A 21,606-nucleotide genomic window follows, 5' to 3' on the forward strand; every position below is an offset into this window, starting at 1 on the left:
CGCAGCTCCTGATTGGGCTTAGCGCTCGGGAGATGGGACGTACTTTGACGCAGCATTCTCTCCTCTGGGTGGTTGCGAGCTAGAGCCCTTGCGCAGGCGCAGTGCCAAGGGACACCACCTCCCCCGCCGAATCCTGCGTCTGCGCAGTTGGTGTTATTGTGATTCTCAAGCCGCGCGGCCCCGGATGTGGTGGCTGCCGGGGGCAGATGGCGGAGGCAGAAGGGGTGGCCACGGTCCCAGGCCCAGCTTCGAGGCCGACTTTCCGGGGCCGCGGCGCTATGTCAGGCTCCTTGGAGAGGGACCAGCAGGTTGAGGCGGCGCAGCGGGCCCTGGTGGAGATGCTGGGGCCTTACGAGCCTCTGCTGAGCCGGGTGCAGGCAGCACTTGTTTGGGAGAGGCCAGCCAGAAGCGCCCTGTGGTGCCTGGGGCTGAACGCGGCTTTCTGGTGAGAAACTGGACCCTCGGAAACCCTCCAAGGCGGGAATTCGTCAGGTTTCTCTAGGGCTCCACCTCTCGCCTCACCTGTTTTCTTCGCTGCATTGGCTCCTTCCTAATCTTCCTTCACTTCCTTCCACTCCATCCCGCCTGCAACCTTTGGCACCGCAGTTCTCCGCAGGGCCTTCCAGTTGTCTTCCTTGTTTTACCTACTCCCGCACCCTCGCCCCGCACATCTGGCCGGAGTTTCTGGTAATATCTTGAGCCTCCCGCTGTGAGCGAGGGCGCCTCATTTTAGCCAGGGAAAGCTGGGTCCCTTTTAAGGCCATCACCTCCTTTCTCTTGTCTGCTCAAATGTGGTTTGAAGACTGTCTCCAGAGATTTTAGTAGTCATTATTGGGGTAGATGCGTGAGGCATGAGGTCTTGAAAAGGTATCCAGGAGTGTGCTAAGAAAACAAGCTCGAGCGATAGGAATTAGATTTAGCATGTTTAGATATACTTTCGCCCACTCAGGGAAGTTTGTGAAGTCTGAGCGTCATTAAGAGTCTCCAAAACTGAACTTGTTACAAGCTTTTAAAGAACAGTTTGGAAATAGTGATTGTGAGATTTCACCCTTTTGGAAGCCACTTAGGATTGCAACTCCTCCCTGTTCCAAGGAATTAGAGAGGCATCCTTAGCCATGGTTTAGAGGCAAGGAAACGGAGGGTGTCTAATAGTGTGTGCGTTTTCCTGAGCTGGAAAAGCGGGACTATAAATATACTTTAAGAATCTGCTCTGTGAAAATGGGGGAACTGCTGCTTCTCTCAGTTGTCATCACCTAAAGTGGTCTTAGGTTTTCATAGGATCTACCAAGGATCTAGGGAAGTATTATTGATCAAATTCTCAGGGAACTGAGGTGTGTGTGTGTGTGTGTGTGGGGGGGGGCGGGGTCCTGCAGTTGAATGAAATAAGACTTCTAGATAAGCCTAAAACAGAACAAGGTATGTGTTTCCAAATTTTTTGTTGTTGTTGCTCAAAATAGCTAAAATAGCTTTCCTCTTAAAATTCTTGGTTTTAAAACCAAAACATTTATTATCCTTTCTCTGAAAGAAGTTTTTCAATCAGCTGTAGCAAAACATTTTCCATTTCATTGACAGGAAGACACAATGTTTAGCTATTAAATTAATCCTCTCACAGTTTGAAGGAGACTCGGGTTAAAGTCACAGTAGCCTCTGCCATTTGTTGCTTCCAGAGTCTAGCAAACTTGAGGATAAACTTTTTTTTTTTTTTTTTTTAAACAGCAGTCTTCATTATTGGGGTGGGGTGGGGTGGGGAATAGTGCTTCTTCCTTGATCCCCAGGTACCTACTTCTCTCCTGTTGTTCTCTGTCAGAAACCTATAGCCTCATTCAGAAGTGTTTACCCAAATGACCTTTTCTTTCTTTCTTTCTGCACCCCCATCCCAATCCCAAACCCCAGGCCATCCAGTCAAAACTTCATTTCCTACATTGGGATTGTACTCATAGAAAAAAAAATTGTCCTCAATAAACCAGTTTTGTGTCAAAGTATTACTGGCTGATATATAAATGAATCCTGATAAACCAAGGATTTATTAATGCACATGGGTCGGTAGCATGTAAGTTATTTTTGGAGGGTACTTTCTACATGTCCCTTGCCTGAGAGATTTTTTTTAAAATATATTTTATTGATTTTTTTACAGAGAGGAAGGGAGAGGGATAGAGAGTTAGAAACATCGATGAGAGAGAAACATTGATCAGCTGCCTCTTGCACACCCCCTACTGGGGATGTGCCCGCAACCAAGGTACATGCCCTCGACCGGAATCGAACCTGGGACCCTTCAGTCCGCAGGCCGACGCTCTATCCACTGAGCCAAACCGGTCAGGGCCCTACTTCTAGTCTCTTAAAGCATTGCTCTGATTGGTCTTTGTCCTCTGGTAGCTTGCCTGCTGTGTATCCAGAACAGTTCCTCTTGTTACACTCCAATCACACTCTACGTAGGTGGGAGAGAGATATAGCAAAATGAGGGTATGACTCTTGATGCTGAAAACAACTGGGTATGCCATTTATGGAGAGTACAGAATGACTGGTAGTATTAAGGCCCCAGAAGCTAAGGTAGATTGGCATTGGAGTTCTTAGGATCCTTTGTTTCAGTAAATGTGCTTCCTGGAAGGTAGTTTGAGGTTTAAAATGAAAGTTAGACTTCACATTCCAGTAGCATCATCTTGAATGTGGATGTTGACATTTCACTTTGGAATGTTGAAGAGTGGCTGTTTAATTTTGGACATTTTATTTTATTAAAAATTTTTTTTAAAAAAAATTGATTTCGGAGAGAGGAAGGGAGAGGGACAGTGGGATAGAAACATCAGTGATGAGAGAGAATCTGCGATTGGCTGCCTTCTACATGTCCCCTACTGGGGATCGAGCCTGTAACCTGGGCACATGCCCTGACTGGGAATTGAATCAATTGAATCGTGACCTCCTGGTTCATAGGTCGATGCTCAACCACTGAACCACGCCAGCCGGGCATTAGACGTTTAAAATGTTTAGGAACCGCCCTAACCGGTTTGGCTCAGTGGATAGAGCGTCGGCCTGCGGACTGAAAGGTCCCAGGTTCGATTCCGGTCAAGGGCATGTACCTTGTTGCAGGCACATCCCCAGTAGGGGGTGTGCAGGAGGCAGCTGATCGATGTTTCTCTCTCATCGATGTTTCTAACTCTCTATCCCTCTCCCATCCTCTCGGTAAAAAATCAATAAAATATATTTAAAATAAATAAATAAATAAAATGTTTAGGAACCATGAGGATCATTGGCTCAGGGCAGAGAAAAATCAAATCTGAAATATTTTTCATTATTTGTTTGTGTTTTTCTTTATCCTTGCTCAAGGATTTTTTCTTTTTCTCCACTGATTTCTAGAGAGAGTGGAAGGAAGGGGGGGCAGAGAGAGAGAGAAACATGGATGTGAGTGAGACACATCACTTGGTTGTCTCCTGGCCTGTCCCTACTGGGGCTGGAGAATCTGCAACCAAGGTATGTGACCTTGAGTGGGAATTGAATCTTCAACCCTTCAGTTCCAGGGCTGGCGCTCTAACCACTGAGCAACTGGTCTGGGTGATTGTTTTGAACAATGATATATCACTAACAGGTGTTTTTTTTTTAAATACATTTTGAGGCATTAGAAGATTGGGTAGGAGTACAAAAAAATCAATTCAGGAAGGTGATTTAGCTTTCAAAGTTCTCTGCTCAATGAAGGTTTTTCTGTACCTGTGAGTGTGCCCTCTTATATCTTAATAAAGGAAAAAACAACATAAAAGATAGAGATGTAGATGACTTGCCACTACAATATTCCAAGGCTTTCACTCTTTTAAAAAAAATTTTTTTTTCAGGTTTCAGAGAAATTACGGTGATCACATCAGAGATCTTCCAGCCCATTTTGCTTCTGGTCATTGACACATTATTATCACTAGGATAATAACAGTCATGTCAGGCCTTCTTTCCAATTGCTTATCTTTTTTTTTTTTTCTTTCTCCCCTAATTGCTTGTATTTTCATTATCCTCAACATCACCCATAAATTAAATGAGTGATTTGGGAGAAGAATATGAGTCAGCAAGAGTGTATCCTATAAAAAAAAAAAAATGTGTCCTGACAGGATCAGAAAAGAACATGTTTGAGTAACTTTTTAGTTTGATTCAAACCTAGTAGATAGGGGGAAGACAAAGGAGCCCTGGAAATGTGTGGACACATGGTTCAAGGAGGCCTAGATGACTCTGAACTCCTTTCCAGTTTTCAGCATTCTATGAATCTAGGTGATCTTTATTATTTTTAAAAAATATATATTTTTATTGATTTTCAGAGAGAGAGAGAAACATCAATGATGAGAATCATTGATCAACTGCCTCTTGTAGGCCCCTTACTGGGGATCGAGCCCACAACCCAGGCATGTGCCCTGACTGGGAATTGAACTGTGACCTCCTGGTTCATGAGACAATGCTCAACTCCTGAGCCACACAGGCCAGGCTCTAGGTCAAGCATGTCAAAGTCAAAGGCTAACACGGGCCAAATAAGGCATGTGGCCTGCAGCCCACGAGTTTGACATGCTTGCTCTAGGTGGTCTTTAAATTGCAGATACTGATTTAGAGCAATCTACAAGCTGATTCCCTGTTGGGATCTGCTTTTACAGTCACTAGTCTGAGTTAACCATACATCATATTCTAGGGGATAACTTCATAATAGAAAAAAATAACAAGGAGTTCCCCCCCCCTAAAAAAAATTATCCCAATATAAAAATGGCCCAAAAAGTGATTAAAGGTATATAGCAATTCTGATTTAAAAGGTTAGAATTTGAGTAAAAAACAATAGTGAGGAACGGGATGTAGAAGGGAGGGCCCAATTAAGTAGAGACATTTGTTCTGTGAAAAAAATTTACACATCAAATTTCAGATGAAATCTATTGAGCAAATGTTTCTGATGATAGTCTTTGGAGGGTTTTTGTTGCTTTTGGTAGCCAAGAAGACTCCCAAGGATGCTTTGGCTTTTTTTTTTCTTTTTCTGTCTCTTTTGCCATCAGTTTATTTTTATTTTTAGAAAGAGGGAAAAACCGAGAGAAACATCGATGTGAGAGAAACATGTCGATTGGTTGCCTACTGCTGGTGCCCTGACCAGGGCCTGGTGGGGAGGAGCTTGCAGCTGAGGTACATGCCCTTGACTGGAATGGAACCTGGGACCCTTTGATCTGTAGGCCGACGCTCTATCCACTGAGCCAAACCGGCTAGGGCTTGCCATCAGTTTTTATCTGTCCTAATTATAAGGTTGGGTGCTTTTCTGTTCATTAACATAAAGTAGGTCAGAGCAGCTAGTTGATTTCATTTCTGGTTTTGTGCAACCAATACCTATCACTACATGACATAGATTGGGTTAATTTTTTTCATTCTAATTTATAGTGTCTGGCTCATTAACTAGACAGCCAGAGTCCTGTACGATAATGGGCTTTTTGTCTCTATAGGATGATATGGTTCTAAAGAGCCACTGAGATAAGCTTACTCTGTAATAACGAAGGAACCCAACAATAGTGTCTTCTTTGATTGAAAATAGACACGTGATTTTTATTTTGTTTGATTATAGCATAAGCTTTATGATTATAGCAAACTCCAGTTTATGTGTACTAAAATGAGGATCCATGGTATAGTTAGCCTGAGAAAAATTGTTTAGTTTTGGAATTCTCATGATTTTTCTGAAAAAAACAAAAAAAAAACAAAACAAAAAAAACAACTCCTTTTCTCTCTGAAATCAATAAAAATGTATTAGAATGTTTACTGTCATTGGTAATAAAAATTCTAAGGTAAATAAAGGACGAGTTATTAATTTCTGCTTATTAGGTTTTTAAATTTTATTTATTTTAGGGAGGAAGAGAAAGAGAGAAACATCCATTTGTTGTTCCACTTATTTATGCATTAATTGGTTGATTCTTGTGTGTGTCTTCACGGGAGCCTGTAAGCTTGACATATCGGGATGATGCTCTGACCGACTGAGATACCGGGCCAGGGCCTAAAACTTTTTTTTTGGAAACTTTAAAACATATATAAGTAGACAGAATAATATGTACCACCATACACCTAGCTTTAAACATTTTCACTTTATGGCCAATTTTCAGTCTTGTTACCCCAATTCTTTGAGGCAAATTCTAGATGTCATATCATTTAATCTGTGTTTCAATATATGTCTCTGAAAAATAGACTTTAAAAAATTCTACTGCCGCCCTAGCCGGTTTGGCTCAGTGGATAGAACGTTGGCCTGCGGACTGAAGGGTCCCAGGTTCGATTCCGGTCAAGGGCATGTACCTGGGCTGCGGGCACATCCCCGGTGGGAGGTGTGCGGGGGGGGGGGGGGGGGGGCAGCTGATCGATGTTTCTTACTCTCTCTCCCTCTCCCTTCCTCTCTGTAAAAAATCAATAAAATACATATTTAAAAAAAAATAAATTCTACTGCCACTATCACATGTAAAAAAATAATGATCTCAGTCAGTGTTCAAATTTCCAATTTTCTCATAAGTGTCCTTTTTTTTTTTAAAGCAGTTTGTTTGGGTTAGCAACCAAATGAAGTCCACATACTGTGACTGCTGTTTTTTACATCTTTTACTTTGTTGGTGCCCTTTCAATCTTCTTTCCTCTTTGCAGTGAATTTGTTGAAGAAACCAGTTTGTCCTGTAAAATGTCCTACAGACTAGATTTCCTCATCTGTGGCTTAACATGTTCTCCTGTGCTCTGTATTTCCTGTAAATTAGTAATTGGATCTAGAGCAGCCTTGGGCAAACTACGGCCCGCGGGCCGGATCCGGCTGTTCTATCTGGTTCTCTTGCTCTCCCCTCTGCTCCTTTACTTTGAATTTATATTCACACAAACACTCCATCCATGCTTTTGTTCCGGCCCTCCGGTCCAGTTTAAGAATCCATTGTGGCCCTCGAGTCAAAAAGTTTGCCCACCCCCGATCTAGAGGCTTGATCAGATTCCGGGTCAAAAAATCTTTCTTGTAGGACTGTTTCATAGGTGATGTATTAATTTCATTTTTATTTTCTTGGTTACTTATATTTTCTAAGCTTCCTCTAATCAACATGCTTGGCTTTAGAAATAAGAAAAATAAATATCATAAGGAAAAATTGCCCTGGCCAGGTAGCTCAGTTGATTAGAGCGTTATCCTCATATGCCAAGGTTGCAGTTTGGTCGCAGTCAGGGTACATGCAAAGATCAATCAGTGAATGCATATGTGAATGGAATAATAAGTTGATGTCTCTCTCAGATCAATTAAAAAAATACACACATAAGGAAAAATTGATTGTGAGCCCACAATGGTAGGAGTAATGGCCTATGGGCAGTCCCCAGATTGAATAATTCACTTGTGACTATCCAGAGTTGACTACATTTGCAGTTGTTCTTGTTAAGTTGGGAAGATCTCATGCTGATTAGAGTTGCTGAAAAATGTTTTGCATGTTGTTTTATTAAACTTGTACACTGTTAAAGCTGCATGTAAATTTTTTCAGTGTGAATAGACATTGCAGGATTAAGCTAATCCGGAGGAATCTTCTCTTATTTTTCTTCCGTCCCTTACCTATACCAGTTTCAAAAGTACTTTATCTTCAATTATTTCTTGTCCTCGCACATAGTGGCAGTGGTTTTTACAGGGAGGCTTTCATGCTACCTTCATAAAAAGGCATTATGTGACCCTCAGTATATCCAAAACACACCTATCCAAGATTGATATTCCCTTTTTGTTTAGGAATTTAGTGTTGAAGACTGGTAGGAAAGGAGCACACACTTAACTGTATAGACCCCTGAGGAAACATTGATATTTTCTAGTTACTTTGGAGGGATAAACGCTAGTGGTTTGAGATGCTCTTTCTGTTAATTAAGTTTTTATCTACATGGAGGAAAGTATTTTCCCAAGAAATGTCATTTTATTCCACACAAAATCTTCCTCTGAAGTTCCTGCATTGGCTTGTTCAAAAAAAGGATACATCTGGTCCTAAAATGGACTTATGGACCAGAATTAATCTCTCTCAAAAAGATGTTAGCCTTCATGACCCAAAAATATACTCTTTGTAAAACTAATTTACCTTCAAAATCCAATACCCTTTGTCATAAAAGGCCCATGACATGACTCCCACCCCCACCTCTCTCCTTGTACTCATTCCCTCCCTCTGTTCTTTTTTTTTCTTATTATTTTTTAAATATATATATTTTTTTATTGATTTCAGAGAGGAAGGGAGAGGGAGGGAGAAATAGAAACATCAATGATGAGAGAGAATCATTGATTGACTGCCTCCTGCAGGCCCCACACTGGGGATCCAGCCCGCAGCCCAGGCATATGCCCTGACTAGGAATCAAACTGTGACCTCCTGGTTCATAGGTCAAAGCTCAACCACTGAGCCACGCCAGCTGGGCTCCCTCTGTTCTTTAAGTTTCAGTTCTGTCAAACTACTTGTCTTAAATATGTCACATTACCTGATTGTTCTCCCTGTCTGTCATCTCCTTCCCTACATCCTTTGGCCATGTTTTCTACCATTTGTCTTTCAAAGCCCACTTAGATGTCCACTTCTTTGTTATTACATGTCATGTTACGTTGCAAACATACACAGACACATAAATACACTTGAGAGTAAGGTCCATGCCTTATTTTTTTCCATAACTGGGCTGCTTACTAGGCATTGGCATGTAATAGGCACTCAAATGTTTATGGAATTAAGTTGAAGCATAGGTTGGGGGCTATAACACTACTAAAAATAGTCCAGGTCTTGGAGAAACAGTATTTTTATTGCCATCATCTTTGGAAAACTGACCTTTCTTAGGAGAGCTTAATATCCTTCCCTACTCCAGTTTTTATTTGTGTTAGTAATTATGATCTGGGAAGTGGAGATGGCAGACAGTCTGGATGGCCTCCCGAGAGAGCTCTTTCAAGTACTCTGGAGAAAACAGCAGTCACGCCGCTCTTGCTCCTGGGACATGGAAGCAGCAGCACTGGGACGCTCTAAAGCCCTTATCCTTGGCCTTGTTAAATTTACTTGTTTGTTGGGATGATGAACTGGCTTTGCAGAGAAGATTAATGGCCTGGGGCAGCTCTAGAGGCTCATTTCTGTTAAGCTGCCCTTGTTCTTTAATTTCATATATAATTACAGTATCCTTTCAGTGGTGGGGTGGAAAAATTGGAATAGGGTTGTCACTTCTGACTGGATTTCTAAATTCTTGTTTCATTCCATCCCTTATTCTTTGTGTAGTTTTAAAAGTTATATAACATGGATTCATGTTTATTGAAAACAAAGTACAAAAATGTCTAGAGAAAAAATTAAAGTTCCTCTGCCAAGCCCTAAGTTTTTGTGTATTATATACACACAGATAAAGCTTTTTAAAAAATATGTTAAGGATTGCACTCTTGGTATTGTTATGTGATTATGTGAAGTCATTAGGTCATGTTGAGTTGAAAAGTGGTCATTTATGCCGAAACCGGTTTGGCTCAGTGGATAGAGCGTCAGCCTGCGGACTGAAGGGTCCTGGGTTCGATTCCGGTCGGGGGCATGTACCTTGGTTGCGGGCACATCTCCAGTGGGAGGTGTGCAGGAGGCAGCTGATCGATGTCTCTCTCTCATTGATGTTTCTAGCTCTCTATCCCTCTCCCTTCCTCTCTGTAAAAAATCAATAAAATATATTTAAAAAAATAAAATAAAATCAGATTGTTTAAAAAAAAAAAGAAAAGAAAAGAAAAGTGGTCATTTATAACCAACCCTTGGTAATCATTACCCTTACTTGATCAATTGCTGTGATAATACCTAATAACACTTCAATAGTTCTATTCAATTTTACAGTGTATTAGGTGACTTGTATTTTCTTCTTTTTTTTTATTTTTTATTTTTTAAATATATTTTATTGATATTTTACAGAGAGGAAGGGAGAGGGATAGAGAGCCAGAAACATCGATGAGAGAGAAACATCGATCAGCCGCCTCCTGCACACCTCCCACTGGGGACGTGCCCGCAACCAAGGCACGTGCCCTTGACCGGAATCGAACCCGGGACCCCTCAGTCCGCAGGCCGACTCTCTATCCACTGAGCCAAACCGGTTTCGGCTGTATTCTTTTTAGCAGGATCAAGTATGATATTTTTCTTGATGATTAAGTATGTTGTTTCTAATACCTGCAAACAATCCTGCAAGATTTACTAGTATTAAGTCTCATATAGATGAGGAAACTGAGGCTTAATGAAGTTAAGCTAACTTACTAGTATTCAAGGTCACACGATTAAGAGTGGCTGGCTGTTCAGACTGCAGGGGTCCTCAAACTTTTTAAACAGGGGGCCAGTTCACTGTCCCTCAGACCGTTGGAGGGCCGGACTATAGTTTAAAAAAAACAACTATGAACAAATTCCTATGCGCACTGTGGGCCCGGGACGAGTCGGCTGCTAAGCAGGACAGGCAGCGGCACCCGGTGGGCTGGATAAATGTCCTTGGCAGGCCGCATGTGGCCCACGGGCCGTAGTTTGAGGACCCCTGGTTCAGAGAATCAAATTCAAGCCAGTCTAACTTTATTTAAAAAAATTTTTTTTGAGAGTATGTTTATTAAAGCTTAAAGGAAGGGCTTAAGATAGAAGAGGCAAGACAGTAACAGCAGTGAGCATAAGTGGAGCTGCCTTGGCCCTTTAGAAAGAAAGTCACAGAGGCAGAAGAAGTGAGTCATCTCGACTGTGTGGACTCAGGAAACAAGTTACTGAGGCAAAAGAAGGGTCCTTGGAGAAAGAAAACAAAGATCGTGCCTTAGGAAATAAGGAGAGGCGAGGAGTGGGGGTGGAGAAGGCACAGAATGCTCCAGAGAGAGAGAAAAATAGATTTGGAACTGGGTCCATTCAAGCCAATCTAACTTTAAAAGCCATGCCTACCCATTGGTGTGGCTCAGTTGGTTGAGTGTTGACCCATGAACCAGGTCAAGGCACATGCCTGGGTTGTGGGCTCAATCCCCAGTAGAGGGCATGCAGGAAGTAGCCAATCAATGATTCTCTCTCATCATTGATGTTTCTGTCTCTCTTCGTTTCCCTTCTTATCTCTCTAAAAATCAATAAAAACTTTTTTTTTTTTAAGCCATGCCCCACCCTAGCTTGTTTGGCTCAGTGGATAGAGCATTGGCCTGTGGACTGAAGGGTCCTGGGTTCGATTCCGGTCAAGGGCACATGCCCAATTGCAGGCTCTATCCCCAGTAGAGGATGTGCAGAAAGCAGCTGATCAGTGATTCTCATCATTGATATTTCTATCTTTCTCTCCCTCTCCCTACCTTTCTGAAATAAATAAAAATATATTAAAAAAAAAAAAAATGCCTAACTGCCCTACTGAACCACCAATCTGGTGATATATTTGGCTTCCCTCTCAATCTTAGAACAGTGTTTCTCAAACCATCTTCTGTGGTAAGGACTAGTGTTGTTTTTCCTGATCTGTTGCAAATCAACACTTTTGTAAAATACAAAACAAATGACTTAATAGACAAAAGTTTAAAAAGGCATAAACAATACAAGCCAAATGTATTCTTAGATTCATTTTACTAGGTCAAATTGCTCTACAAATTTCTAAGTGCTTACTTTCAATTTCTATGCTTATTTCCCCACAGACTGGTGAAATCAGCCCTGGACTACAGACACTCTTCAAGGCATTACCTTGGAGGTGTTAGGGTTTTTTATAAGTATTTTATTGTAAAGAATTTTTCATGTATGCAGAGGTAGAGATATAGTGCACATAAAGAATCCCATGTACTATCACCCAGCTTCAGCAGTTATCAACTCATAGTCAATCTTCTTTCACACCCTTGCCAAGCTATTATTTTGACACAAAACCCAGACATCATATCATTCCATTCATAAGTTTTTTAGTAAATATGTCTAAAATATAGGGACTCTAAAATTATAACTTCCATAACATCACACCTAAAGCAATTGACAATAATTCCTTAATATATTCAGATGTGCAGTTAGTGTTCAGATTTCTCAGATTGTTTATAAATATCTATTTATGATTGATTCCTTCAAATAACTAGATTTCCTTCATTCTGTTAATATGATAATTATATATATATTGATTTTTGTATGTTGAACCACTCTTGCATTCCTGGAATAAATCCTAAGAATTGTTCATGATGCATAATCCTAATATGCTGCTGAATTCAGTTTTTCAGTGTCTTATTAAGTATTTTGCATCTATATTCCTAAAGGATATTGATCTGTAGTTTTCTTGTAATCTCTTTTTGTGTTGGTGTTAATAGTAATGGCTTAATAAAAAGTGTTCCCTCTTCTTTAATTTTTGGAGTTTCAGACGGATTGGTGTTAATTCTGAAGAACTGGCTTTTAGAAGTAGCTTCAGTGCTTTCTGTGTGACCTTGACAATTCATTTTACTTTTTAAACCTCATTTCCCAAAGGATATCTAATTGAATGAAGTGCTCTTTAATATATCTCTACCAGTTTTTTGCCCTATACTTGGGTCTAATTTGGTAGAAAGATGTTTGTTTGACAACTTGTTACCATTTTTGTTTGATAGTTTGTTATCAAAGATGAATTAAGGTATATTGAGATAAGTAACTATGACCTAAGTCTATTTACTATAGAGCCTTTAGTGCACAAATGCTCTTTTCTAAAATTAGCTTAATTGGATAATGATCTTTTGTTTTTCCTTCTCTCTAGGTTCTTTGCACTGACATCCCTTCGTCTTGTATTTTTACTTGCATTCAGCTCAATGATCATAGTGTGTATAGATCAATGGAAGAACAAAATCTGGCCTGAAATAAAAGGTAAGTTTTTAGCATTTAGAACACTCTGAACTTCTTTTCTATAATTTTTACCTTTAGTTTTGGGGGTTTATAAGGGAGTATGTGGAACTGGGAATATCTTTTGATGTTCGAATTATTTGCTTTAGGAGACCTTTCTCCATCTGCATGTAATTTCTTAGAACTGAGTTCTGCCCTTCTCATTGTTAAGCTCAGAAAATTGTATCAGCCATCTGAGATATTCTTGCCCTCATAACTGAGGAATAAGTAGTCCTTAAATAGTCCTCAAGTTTTTAAAAAATAATTCACTTCATTGGATACTATGTCTTTACTAAGGCAGTATTAATTTGCCTCGCAGGAATTTTTAAATTTATTTTAAAATATATTCTTATTGATTTCAGAGAGAAAGGGAGAGAGGTATAGAAGCATCAATGATGAGAAACATTGATCAGCTGCCTCCTGCACATCCCCTACTGTTGATCGAGCCCACAACCCTGTCATGTGCCCTGACCCAGAATCAACCATGACCGCATGGTTCATAGGTCAACACTGAGCCACTGAGCAACATCAGCCAGGCCAGAGTGTACAGCTTTTAAATACATTCCCTTTCTATTTGCAGAGACTTCAAGGAATCATGTCAAAAGACTACATCATTCATTGTAGTTAATGGGTTTTTTTTTTTTTAAAAAGAATAGGCAGATTTCTAGTGTTGGAGTAGTTATAACATGCTTTGTAACCTAGTGCACCATTGATGTGTTTCAACAAACCAGATACACTTGAGGGGTGGGATGGACTATTTGTTTGTGTATACCTTGGCTCTCAGCTTCAGTAATTAGAAGGGGCCCTGATACTCCATTTGGATCCTCCTTACCTCCCTCCCCCCACCACTGCTCTGCTGGAGAAATGAAAAAGCATTGGGCATCATTCCCTTGTCGGCAGCTCCCTAACTCTGGCCGTATAACAGTGTCTCCTTTTATCTTTTCCCCCCAAACCTATTACAACTTGAGCAGTCAGACCAACAGCCTAACATGCTCGTGTTTAGTTTTCCCTACCAACTAATGCTGGTGTTTGTTTTAATATTGTAGTGTCAAGACCCGACGCATTAGACAATGAGAGGTATGGAATACTAATTAAATCCCTTTTTATTGCTCTGATTGATTCTCTGTTGATTCTCTGGTTATATGTTGTTGTTAACCCATGTTCTGGATAACTGTAAGCTGAGAACCTAGGTTGTTCCAAGCAATCATTTTAACAGACCCTAAAGTTCAGGCAGAAGTATGTTGAGATGGCTAGTGTCCTCGGATATTTACAGGAGAAGTTTCTGAAAAAGAAGCATTACAGTGCCCCATAACTTGACATGCCAGGGAATTAGCTACATTATCCAGTCCTAGTGAGAAAACCTGGAGGCAACTTCATTTGTCTCCTGGTTTTTATACCAGGTCATTTAGTGTTTTCTGTGACCTCTAGCTGTTTAAAGTTTCCTGGTCAGAAAACACATCGGTTCCTGGCATCAGCAAGTCAAAGATTCCTCTTGTGTCTTACAGCTCCTGCTTTCATTTTTCAGCTCATTCATCCCATCTGTGTGATCTAAGTAATTTTCTCGCTGTGGTTTATTTTTGGTTTTGCTTTTTTCTCTCTGAGGGGTATGTCCACCATGCCTCCCTCTCAGCAGCAGTGGCGTCAGAGTGCCTTACTTTTATCCGTGGATTGCAATCACAGTGAATTGCAATGGTTGAGTGCAGGGATGATGTTTCTGAGCACAAAGGGCCTTGGAGCTGGTGGCAGGTTTACACATGAGGATTGGGCTGCCTGCTCATAGGGTGGAGTTGTCAGAACAGGTTTGCCCTTGTAGTCCCTAAATTCAAGTTTCAACCTGGTGAGCTGAGAAGAAAGTCATGCTTCACCTTCAAAGCACCTAGGACAGCCACTCCCCTAGCCCCTATTTAAACCCGGAAGCATTGGCTTCCTGCACAGCAAGATGGGGGGAATCCTCATCACTCTCCTTTCACAGCTCCCCCTTCTCTCTTCATAGCTGGGGCTTTGTGCACCCTCGGTTACTCAGCGTGCCCGAGCTCTGTCACCATGTAGCTGAAGTCTGGGTTAGTGGGACCATTTTCATAAGGAATCTTTTGCTTTTCAAAAAGCAAAACCCAGGCAAGGTAAGACGCTTCCCTTTTTTACTTCTGTGTCTGGCTTCTCAGTTCAGTTCTTGCTAAACTGAAAAAAAAAACAAAAACAAAATTCTTTACTACATATTCTCATTCAAGAAAGAAAAGATCAAGAGCTTTATAGAGACAAAGGGAAGTTATAGGAAAGGGCTTCTGACCAGCCACTAAGACTAAAGCAGAGCTTGACTCCTCCTTTGGGTGCTTGCCACTTAGATTAGGCCATCTTTCTAGTCTAAGATGAGAAAGAAAGCTTGCTTGTATGTATTCTGTGTCGTATTAAACATGTGACAGGTTGTTGGGTTTTTTTACTTTTAATTTGACTTTAAAAAAACCCACCACTGACACTTGCTTCAGAGAGAATATTTGGCTCAGTCCTATTCAAACCAGTTTCTCAGCAGCCCTATGGGGCTAGCTACATCAAAGGAGTTTGAATAGAAGCGGACATCCTCTTTTCCTCCCAAAGAGAATCAAATTGGATGCAAAGTGGCTGGGTACACGTGTCATTCCGATGTGTCCATGCTTTACGCATAGGCCATAAAGAATTATTTCAGTCACATCTCTACCTTACCTCCCACTCTCACCCTAGTCCCCTGCCATTTAGCAGAAACCTAATGCTGTTTCCTGACTCCCCCAGTTCTGCTTGCTGAGCTGTGGGATACTGACCTTTTTGGCTGTCTTGGGCCGCTACATCCCTGGGCTCCTGCTGTCCTATTTAATGCGTAAGTATGGCCTATACCTACCCCTATGAGCTTACTCTACTCATAGCTTTTCCAGCCACAGCTAACTCTGGGCCTAGAGAGGACTTTTATATTTTGATTCTCTAGGAAATTATCTTCTTCTTTTTTCTTTTTCCATGATTTGTTTAGTGTCCTGAAAGGGTCTTCTTACCCTTATAGCAGGCTCCCACATATAAAGTCCTTATCTTACCAACTCCGCTTTAGAAATTGACGAGTGTTTACTAACATATATTGTATTAACTATAAAGGACTGTCCCTATTTAAGGAGAGAATTTTTACAGTCAGTGTACTATGTAACAGCAGAACTTAACTCTTAGGGGATCTTCTACTATGTTCTGTTTACCCTAGATCACTTTTTCCCCCCATAGCACAGTTTTATAAATTTAGTTACTTCCTGTTGGCATGAATGCTGCTTGTTTGTGGCCATTATCAGAAGCTCATGTGATTGGTTATGTAGTTTCTGAGGCATTGTTACCTTTGGCCTTATTTATGGCTCAGTGACACCCATATGCAAGTGACCACACGCCTCATTCTGCACTCAGTATATCAGCTCTGTAGATGGCTGTAAATGTGTCTGCCTTCCAACAAAACCCCCTCACATACTTGGGGAGACTAGTGAAGATGGCCAGCAAAATTAAGCACAACTGTTTTATACTAAGTGTCTAAACCCCTCAGGACACAATAGCAGAGGGACAGGTAGGACTGTTTTGTGCACCCCTTCTCCATTTTACCACTATTTCCCACTCCTCTCAGTTGTCACTATCATGATGTGGCCCCTTGCTGTGTACCACCGACTGTGGGATCGAGCGTATGTACGGCTGAAGCCAGCTCTGCAGCGGCTGGACTTCAGTGTCCGTGGCTATATGATGTCCAAGCAGAGAGAGAGACAACGTAAGTGTAAGGGGGAGGCTTCCTTCCACTTGGGCAGTTTCGGGGAGAGAAGGAAAGCGCATAGGTCTGACATAATGGGTAGGTCCTCGAAAGTGGGAAAAGCGGGATGTGGTTGGTGTGTAGGGGGTGGTAGGTAAAAGTGATATTCTATTCCAGGGAAATCGATGCAGGCTTACCAATTTTTTCCATTTGGAATTCAAGACACTCCCATTTTAAACAAATCTGAGAAAAGCTCTCCTGTGTTGAATAAAAGACAGTGAAGATAATCCGTAGTGTTTGCTGCTTTTTATGAAGCATTTTCCTTGTGCCCAAGCATTGTGCTGGCTGCTCTCCATACATTATTTTATTTAACCTTTACAACCTTGAGAAGAGGGTGGTATTATCTTCCTTTTCCAGTTGAGGAAACTGAGGCTCACAGTTAGTAAAGGGCAGAGCAGTTCTTTTAAACCCCCAAGTTGTGCCTTTTTTCACTGTCGAGAGCTGCCTTCCAAAGATGTTTAGAACGACTGTCTCAGAAGCCAGGAATGTACCAGCCTGAGATTCTCCAACCAGTGATGACAGTTGTGTGAACTTTTCCTCTCCTGTGGTCGGATAGGTTAGGTGTTCATTAAGCCCTGGCCTCAAATAGCCCTGCATTTGGTCACCAAGGCCCTGTTCCCCCTGGGCAGCCAGGTGGATAGTATCAGTCCTCAAAGGCCTGACTGAACTAAGCTGGCATCTCCCTTTGCCCTCTGTGATAGTATCTACTTTCCACCTGGACATCCAGTCAGTTCCTCGCTGATCCTGAGAGCTGTTGACAAGCCTAGTAGTTGATCACCTGAAGAGTGGCTAATGGAGAACTGTTGGAAGAAAGATCTTTTTCTTCTGTGCTATCAACTTACCTTTCTGTCCACTTAGGCTCTACAGCTCACCCTCAGGCATTGTTGGGTAGCTTAGGGCCATATTCAGAGAGGTTGGGTTCTCTCTCTTTTTTAAAAAAATTTTTTTTAAGTATTACATATAGTATTACATATGTTCCCTTTTTCCCCCATTGACCTCTCCCCGGCCACACCCATCCCCCCAGCACATGCCCTCACCCCCCTAGTGTCTGTGTCCATTGGTTATGCTTATATGCATGGGTTATCTTATGTTCTCATTTTATGCCTTCGAAGCTCAAAGAGGGTAGGGGTTTCCCCTTCAAGGGAAGGTGCCAAGGCCTTCTGCTCTTTCCACCACAGTGCGCCGCAGAGCTCTACACCCAGAGCATGCCCTGGACAACCAGAGTGACAGTGAAGAAGAGCTTGCTGCCTTCTGTCCTCAGGTATGGTGGGTGTGGGAGCTGTACCACTGGCCAGTTTTCTTATTTTTTTTTTTTTTAAAGAACTTTCTTTTTATTTAGTATTTATTTATTAGTATATTTTTAATTGATTTTAGAAAGGAAGGGAGAGGGAGAGATAGAAACATGATAAGAATCATGGATCGGCTGCCTCCTGCACACCCCCCACTGGGGAGCGAGCCCACAACTGCAACTAAGGCCTTTGCCCTGACCAGGAATCGAACCACTAATTTTCCGGTAATGGGATGACGCCCAACCAACTGAGCCAGGGCTGGCCAGTCTTCTTTAGCTCCCTTTTAACCATCTGGCACCTGCATTTAGGTAGTACGCTCATAGGCTCAGGCACGCCCTCCTTACCCCTGTGAGAGCCCAGACATGAGCATAACTGGCACTCCTGTGAGGAGAGAAGCTAGTGTTAGATTGGGACTTTGTAAATAGATCTCAATTTGAGCCTGGTGACCAGCACACCCTCTTTCATGTCTCCCTTTAACCCCTACCATCATGGCAGAACTTCTGGAACTGGTGTGATCATCTTTTAAAGAGCCCTGCTCATCTTGGGTTGGGCAGTGTGTGTATCCTCCAGGTCACCTGTGAAAAGTGTTTTCTGGATCAGTTTGCTTAAGAGTAAGTGGCTGGTTGACTCCTATGACTGCTTTCCTTCCTGTGCTCAAGATTGATGAATAAGGGTGTTTTCCTTGGGGAGCAGCCTAAAAATGGTCAAGATTTTGACAGAAGTCCCCATCCACATCTGGTTACTTCTGGCCTTAGGGTAGCCTTCAGGGCCAGTAATTAATGAAGCTGTTACTGGGGAACTGCATCTGTTGTCTTTTTTTTTTTTTGGAAACTTAAAAATTTTTTAATTTATTGCATCTGTCCTTACTGGCATCATCTCTTCAGGCTTGTCTGTCTTTTCTTTCCTAAGCTGGATGATTCTACTGTTGCCAGGGAATTGGCCATCACAGACTCTGAGCACTCGGATGCTGAGGTCTCCTGTACAGACAATGGCACATTCAATCTTTCACGGGGCCAAACACCTCTGACAGAAGGCTCTGAAGGTGAGGGGCCTGACTTGATAATGGTTCTGACTTACCACCTTTCATCTTCCCTGGACAGAAGGGATACGGCCCTCTCCTCTCCTGTTTTCTGAGTAGTGGATCGGGTGGCAGAGCAGCCTTAGGGGTATGGCTACATCCAGGATGGCACAGCTGCTCTCCTTGGAATCCTCAGTGCCTTCGTTTCCTCAGGTTATAGGTTCATGGGGAGCATAGTGCAAGAAGAGGGAGGGGGGAGTTCTCTGGCCATTAGAGGACTCGGCAATCTATAAGTAGAGGGGAAAAGCTGACCAGTGCCATGGGTTTTGCTTCACCCTTAGATATCCGGGGTGGAAAAATGTGGTTACATGGGGCTGACTTGGTGGGGCTGAGGCTGGGGCCAGGTAGTTGCTATGTCTCAGACACCCTTCTGTGCTCTCAGACCTAGATGGTCACAGTGATCCAGAGGAATCCTTCGCCAGAGACCTTCCAGACTTCCCTTCCATTAATGTGGATCCTGCTGGCTTGGACGATGAGGACGATACCAGCATTGGAATGCCCAGCTTAATGTACCATTCCCCACCAGGGGCTGAGGAGCCCCGGATCTCCCCAGCCAGCCGTGACGAGAGTACACTGCCGGAGCTCCTGCTTGGTGCCCTGCCTGCAGGATCCAACCTCACCAGCAACTTTGCCAGCCTGGTCTCCCAGGGCATGATCCAGCTGGCCCTGTCAGGGGCCTCCCAGCCTGGCCCTTCTGGCCAACCTCCCCGGAGAGCAACCAGAGGCTTCCTCCGGGCCCCCAGCTCAGACCTGGACACTGATGCTGAGGGGGATGACTTTGAACTTCTGGACCAGTCAGAGCTGAGTCAGCTGGACCCTGCCAGTTCCAGGAGCCACTGAAGCAGAGACTCCTTTTGGGGGGTCACTGTGGCTTAGGGTTTTTTTCTTCTCAGCCCACTAAAGGTGAAGGGGCAAGGGAAGAACCCAGGTCCCATCCCCTGACTAATACTTGTATGCCTGGTGGCCTGGCTGATGCTCAGAGGCCTGTTGAGAGAGGATACTTCCCTGCTACCAGCTGGACATCCATTTCTGAGCTCAGTCACTGAAGTGAGAGTGTGCTTCCTTAGGGAGGCTTCTCCCCATCAGGATGGTACTTTTGGGGAACAAAGTATTCAGGGGTATTGGTTCCCCTTTGAGGGGGTGCTGCTGTTTGCTTCTAGGTATGGGTGCTCAGGAGCCCTCATTGATAGAAGAGCCCTTCCTTTCCTTCCTCCTCCATCACCTCCCTAGAGGCCAAGTCAGGCAGCAGCTGGAAGAATTACACTGTCATTCTCTTTGCTAAGCCATGATCTGTCTGTTTCTAAGCAAGCTTCTCATTTGGTTCTGCAGAGCAGGCCTGTTCCCTCTGCCACAGCCCATCCTCATTTCTTGAGGCCTAACCCCAGTGCTCCAAAACAGTGCTTGTGAAATTTAAGAAATGTGACCATGATGTGGAGGTGGGCCTCTTCTACATTACCTTGGGCCGTGGGGTCAGCTGGCTGGAAGGGTGAGTGCCCTATATCTATGGTCTCACTGAATCTTCTGGAGCTGCCTGGTAGTCTTTGGTGCTGCTAACCCCTGGCTCTGTTTGACCATCAGCCTGAGCAACTAGCAAAGCAATACCAGACCATACCCATTTCCATGTTCCTCTTCCTTCCCTTGCTCCTCCTCTGGAGAAGCAGTATTCCGGGGGGATGCCAGAGTAGCACTTTACAAATGGCTCAGTGGCATTCATCCCAGAAGCCACCAGCTCTTCCTTCACCAGCTATTCTTACTCTGTTCAGCTCCTTTAAAACTTCTTATATGGAACTGCTTCCCAACTTGGTGGACCTCTTTTAAGGATGAGCCCAATTAGCAAGAATGTGTCTGTAATAAGCAGCGACCCCTCTAAGGGGTATCTGTTAAACCAGTGGTCGGCAAACTAGGGCTCTGTTGACTAATGAGTTTGCCGACCACTGTGTTAGACTGTCCCTAGTAAAATTATGTGAAACAAAAACTGATAGTTCTAAACCTGTGTCAGCTTACACCCTCTCTCTGCTTCTCCAGAGCTCAAGCCAAACTCTCCTATCCTCTTTCCCTCTGCATCAACCCTTTGCTGATCCTCAGGGACCACTCCCCCAACACCTCCGCAGCTGGGTGAGGGATGCTGGACAGAGCCCATTTTCATGTGCTACAGGTGGGAGTGTGCTAACACATTTGCTCTTGGTTGGTGAAAGGTAGAGGCCAGGACGTGAAAATCATTAACAGTGAGAAGGGAGAAGAACTGGATGCCTATTTCATAGTCACCTTTGTGTGAATGTTAGGGGTAATGGCATTTCCCCACTTAGGGTTCTCAGATATTTTGGGCACCTTATCTCCTCTCAGAGCCCAGATGTCTTACAGGTGATCTCTGATGTGGAAAAAAATGGGAGGTGTGGGAAAGGAGTGGGATTTTGTGTGTTTGCATGAGTGTGTGTAGCTCCAGGCTTGGGAGTTAGCAAGGAGGGAAGGAAGGAGAGTAAAATCTTTGGAAGGTGTTTCTTGTACCTGGGGATCCTGCTCTGAATCTCCTTAGTCCTCCACTGTGAATTGGGGTGGGGGTAGGGGTGGGAGGGGTGCTGGGGAATAAATCTTCTATGAGAACAATATTTAAGAGACTAATGTTGAATGGTGTCCTACCCTTGATAGGTCTCTTGTTAATCTGGTATGTGATTAGAGGAGGTGAGAGCCTCA

The 21,606-nt window shown here is 43.0% G+C and overlaps 1 protein-coding gene across 1 annotated transcript; it reads left to right on the forward strand.

Moving 5' to 3' along the window:
* Window positions 1-155: 155 nt before the first annotated feature.
* Window positions 156-21,524, forward strand: RETREG3 (reticulophagy regulator family member 3). Its single transcript, XM_080679740.1, has 9 exons — window positions 156-445; window positions 12,631-12,737; window positions 13,799-13,829; window positions 14,746-14,872; window positions 15,516-15,600; window positions 16,372-16,509; window positions 17,727-17,809; window positions 18,747-18,879; window positions 19,298-21,524. Exons 1-9 carry the CDS (start codon window positions 207-209, stop codon window positions 19,753-19,755), a joined length of 1,401 nt encoding a protein of 466 aa, XP_080535866.1. The 5' UTR covers window positions 156-206; the 3' UTR covers window positions 19,756-21,524.
* The last annotated feature ends 82 nt before the right edge of the window (window positions 21,525-21,606 follow it).

This window comes from Plecotus auritus, assembly GCF_963455305.1.
Source record: "Plecotus auritus genome assembly, chromosome: 7".
Taxonomy (NCBI): Eukaryota; Metazoa; Chordata; class Mammalia; order Chiroptera; family Vespertilionidae; genus Plecotus; species Plecotus auritus.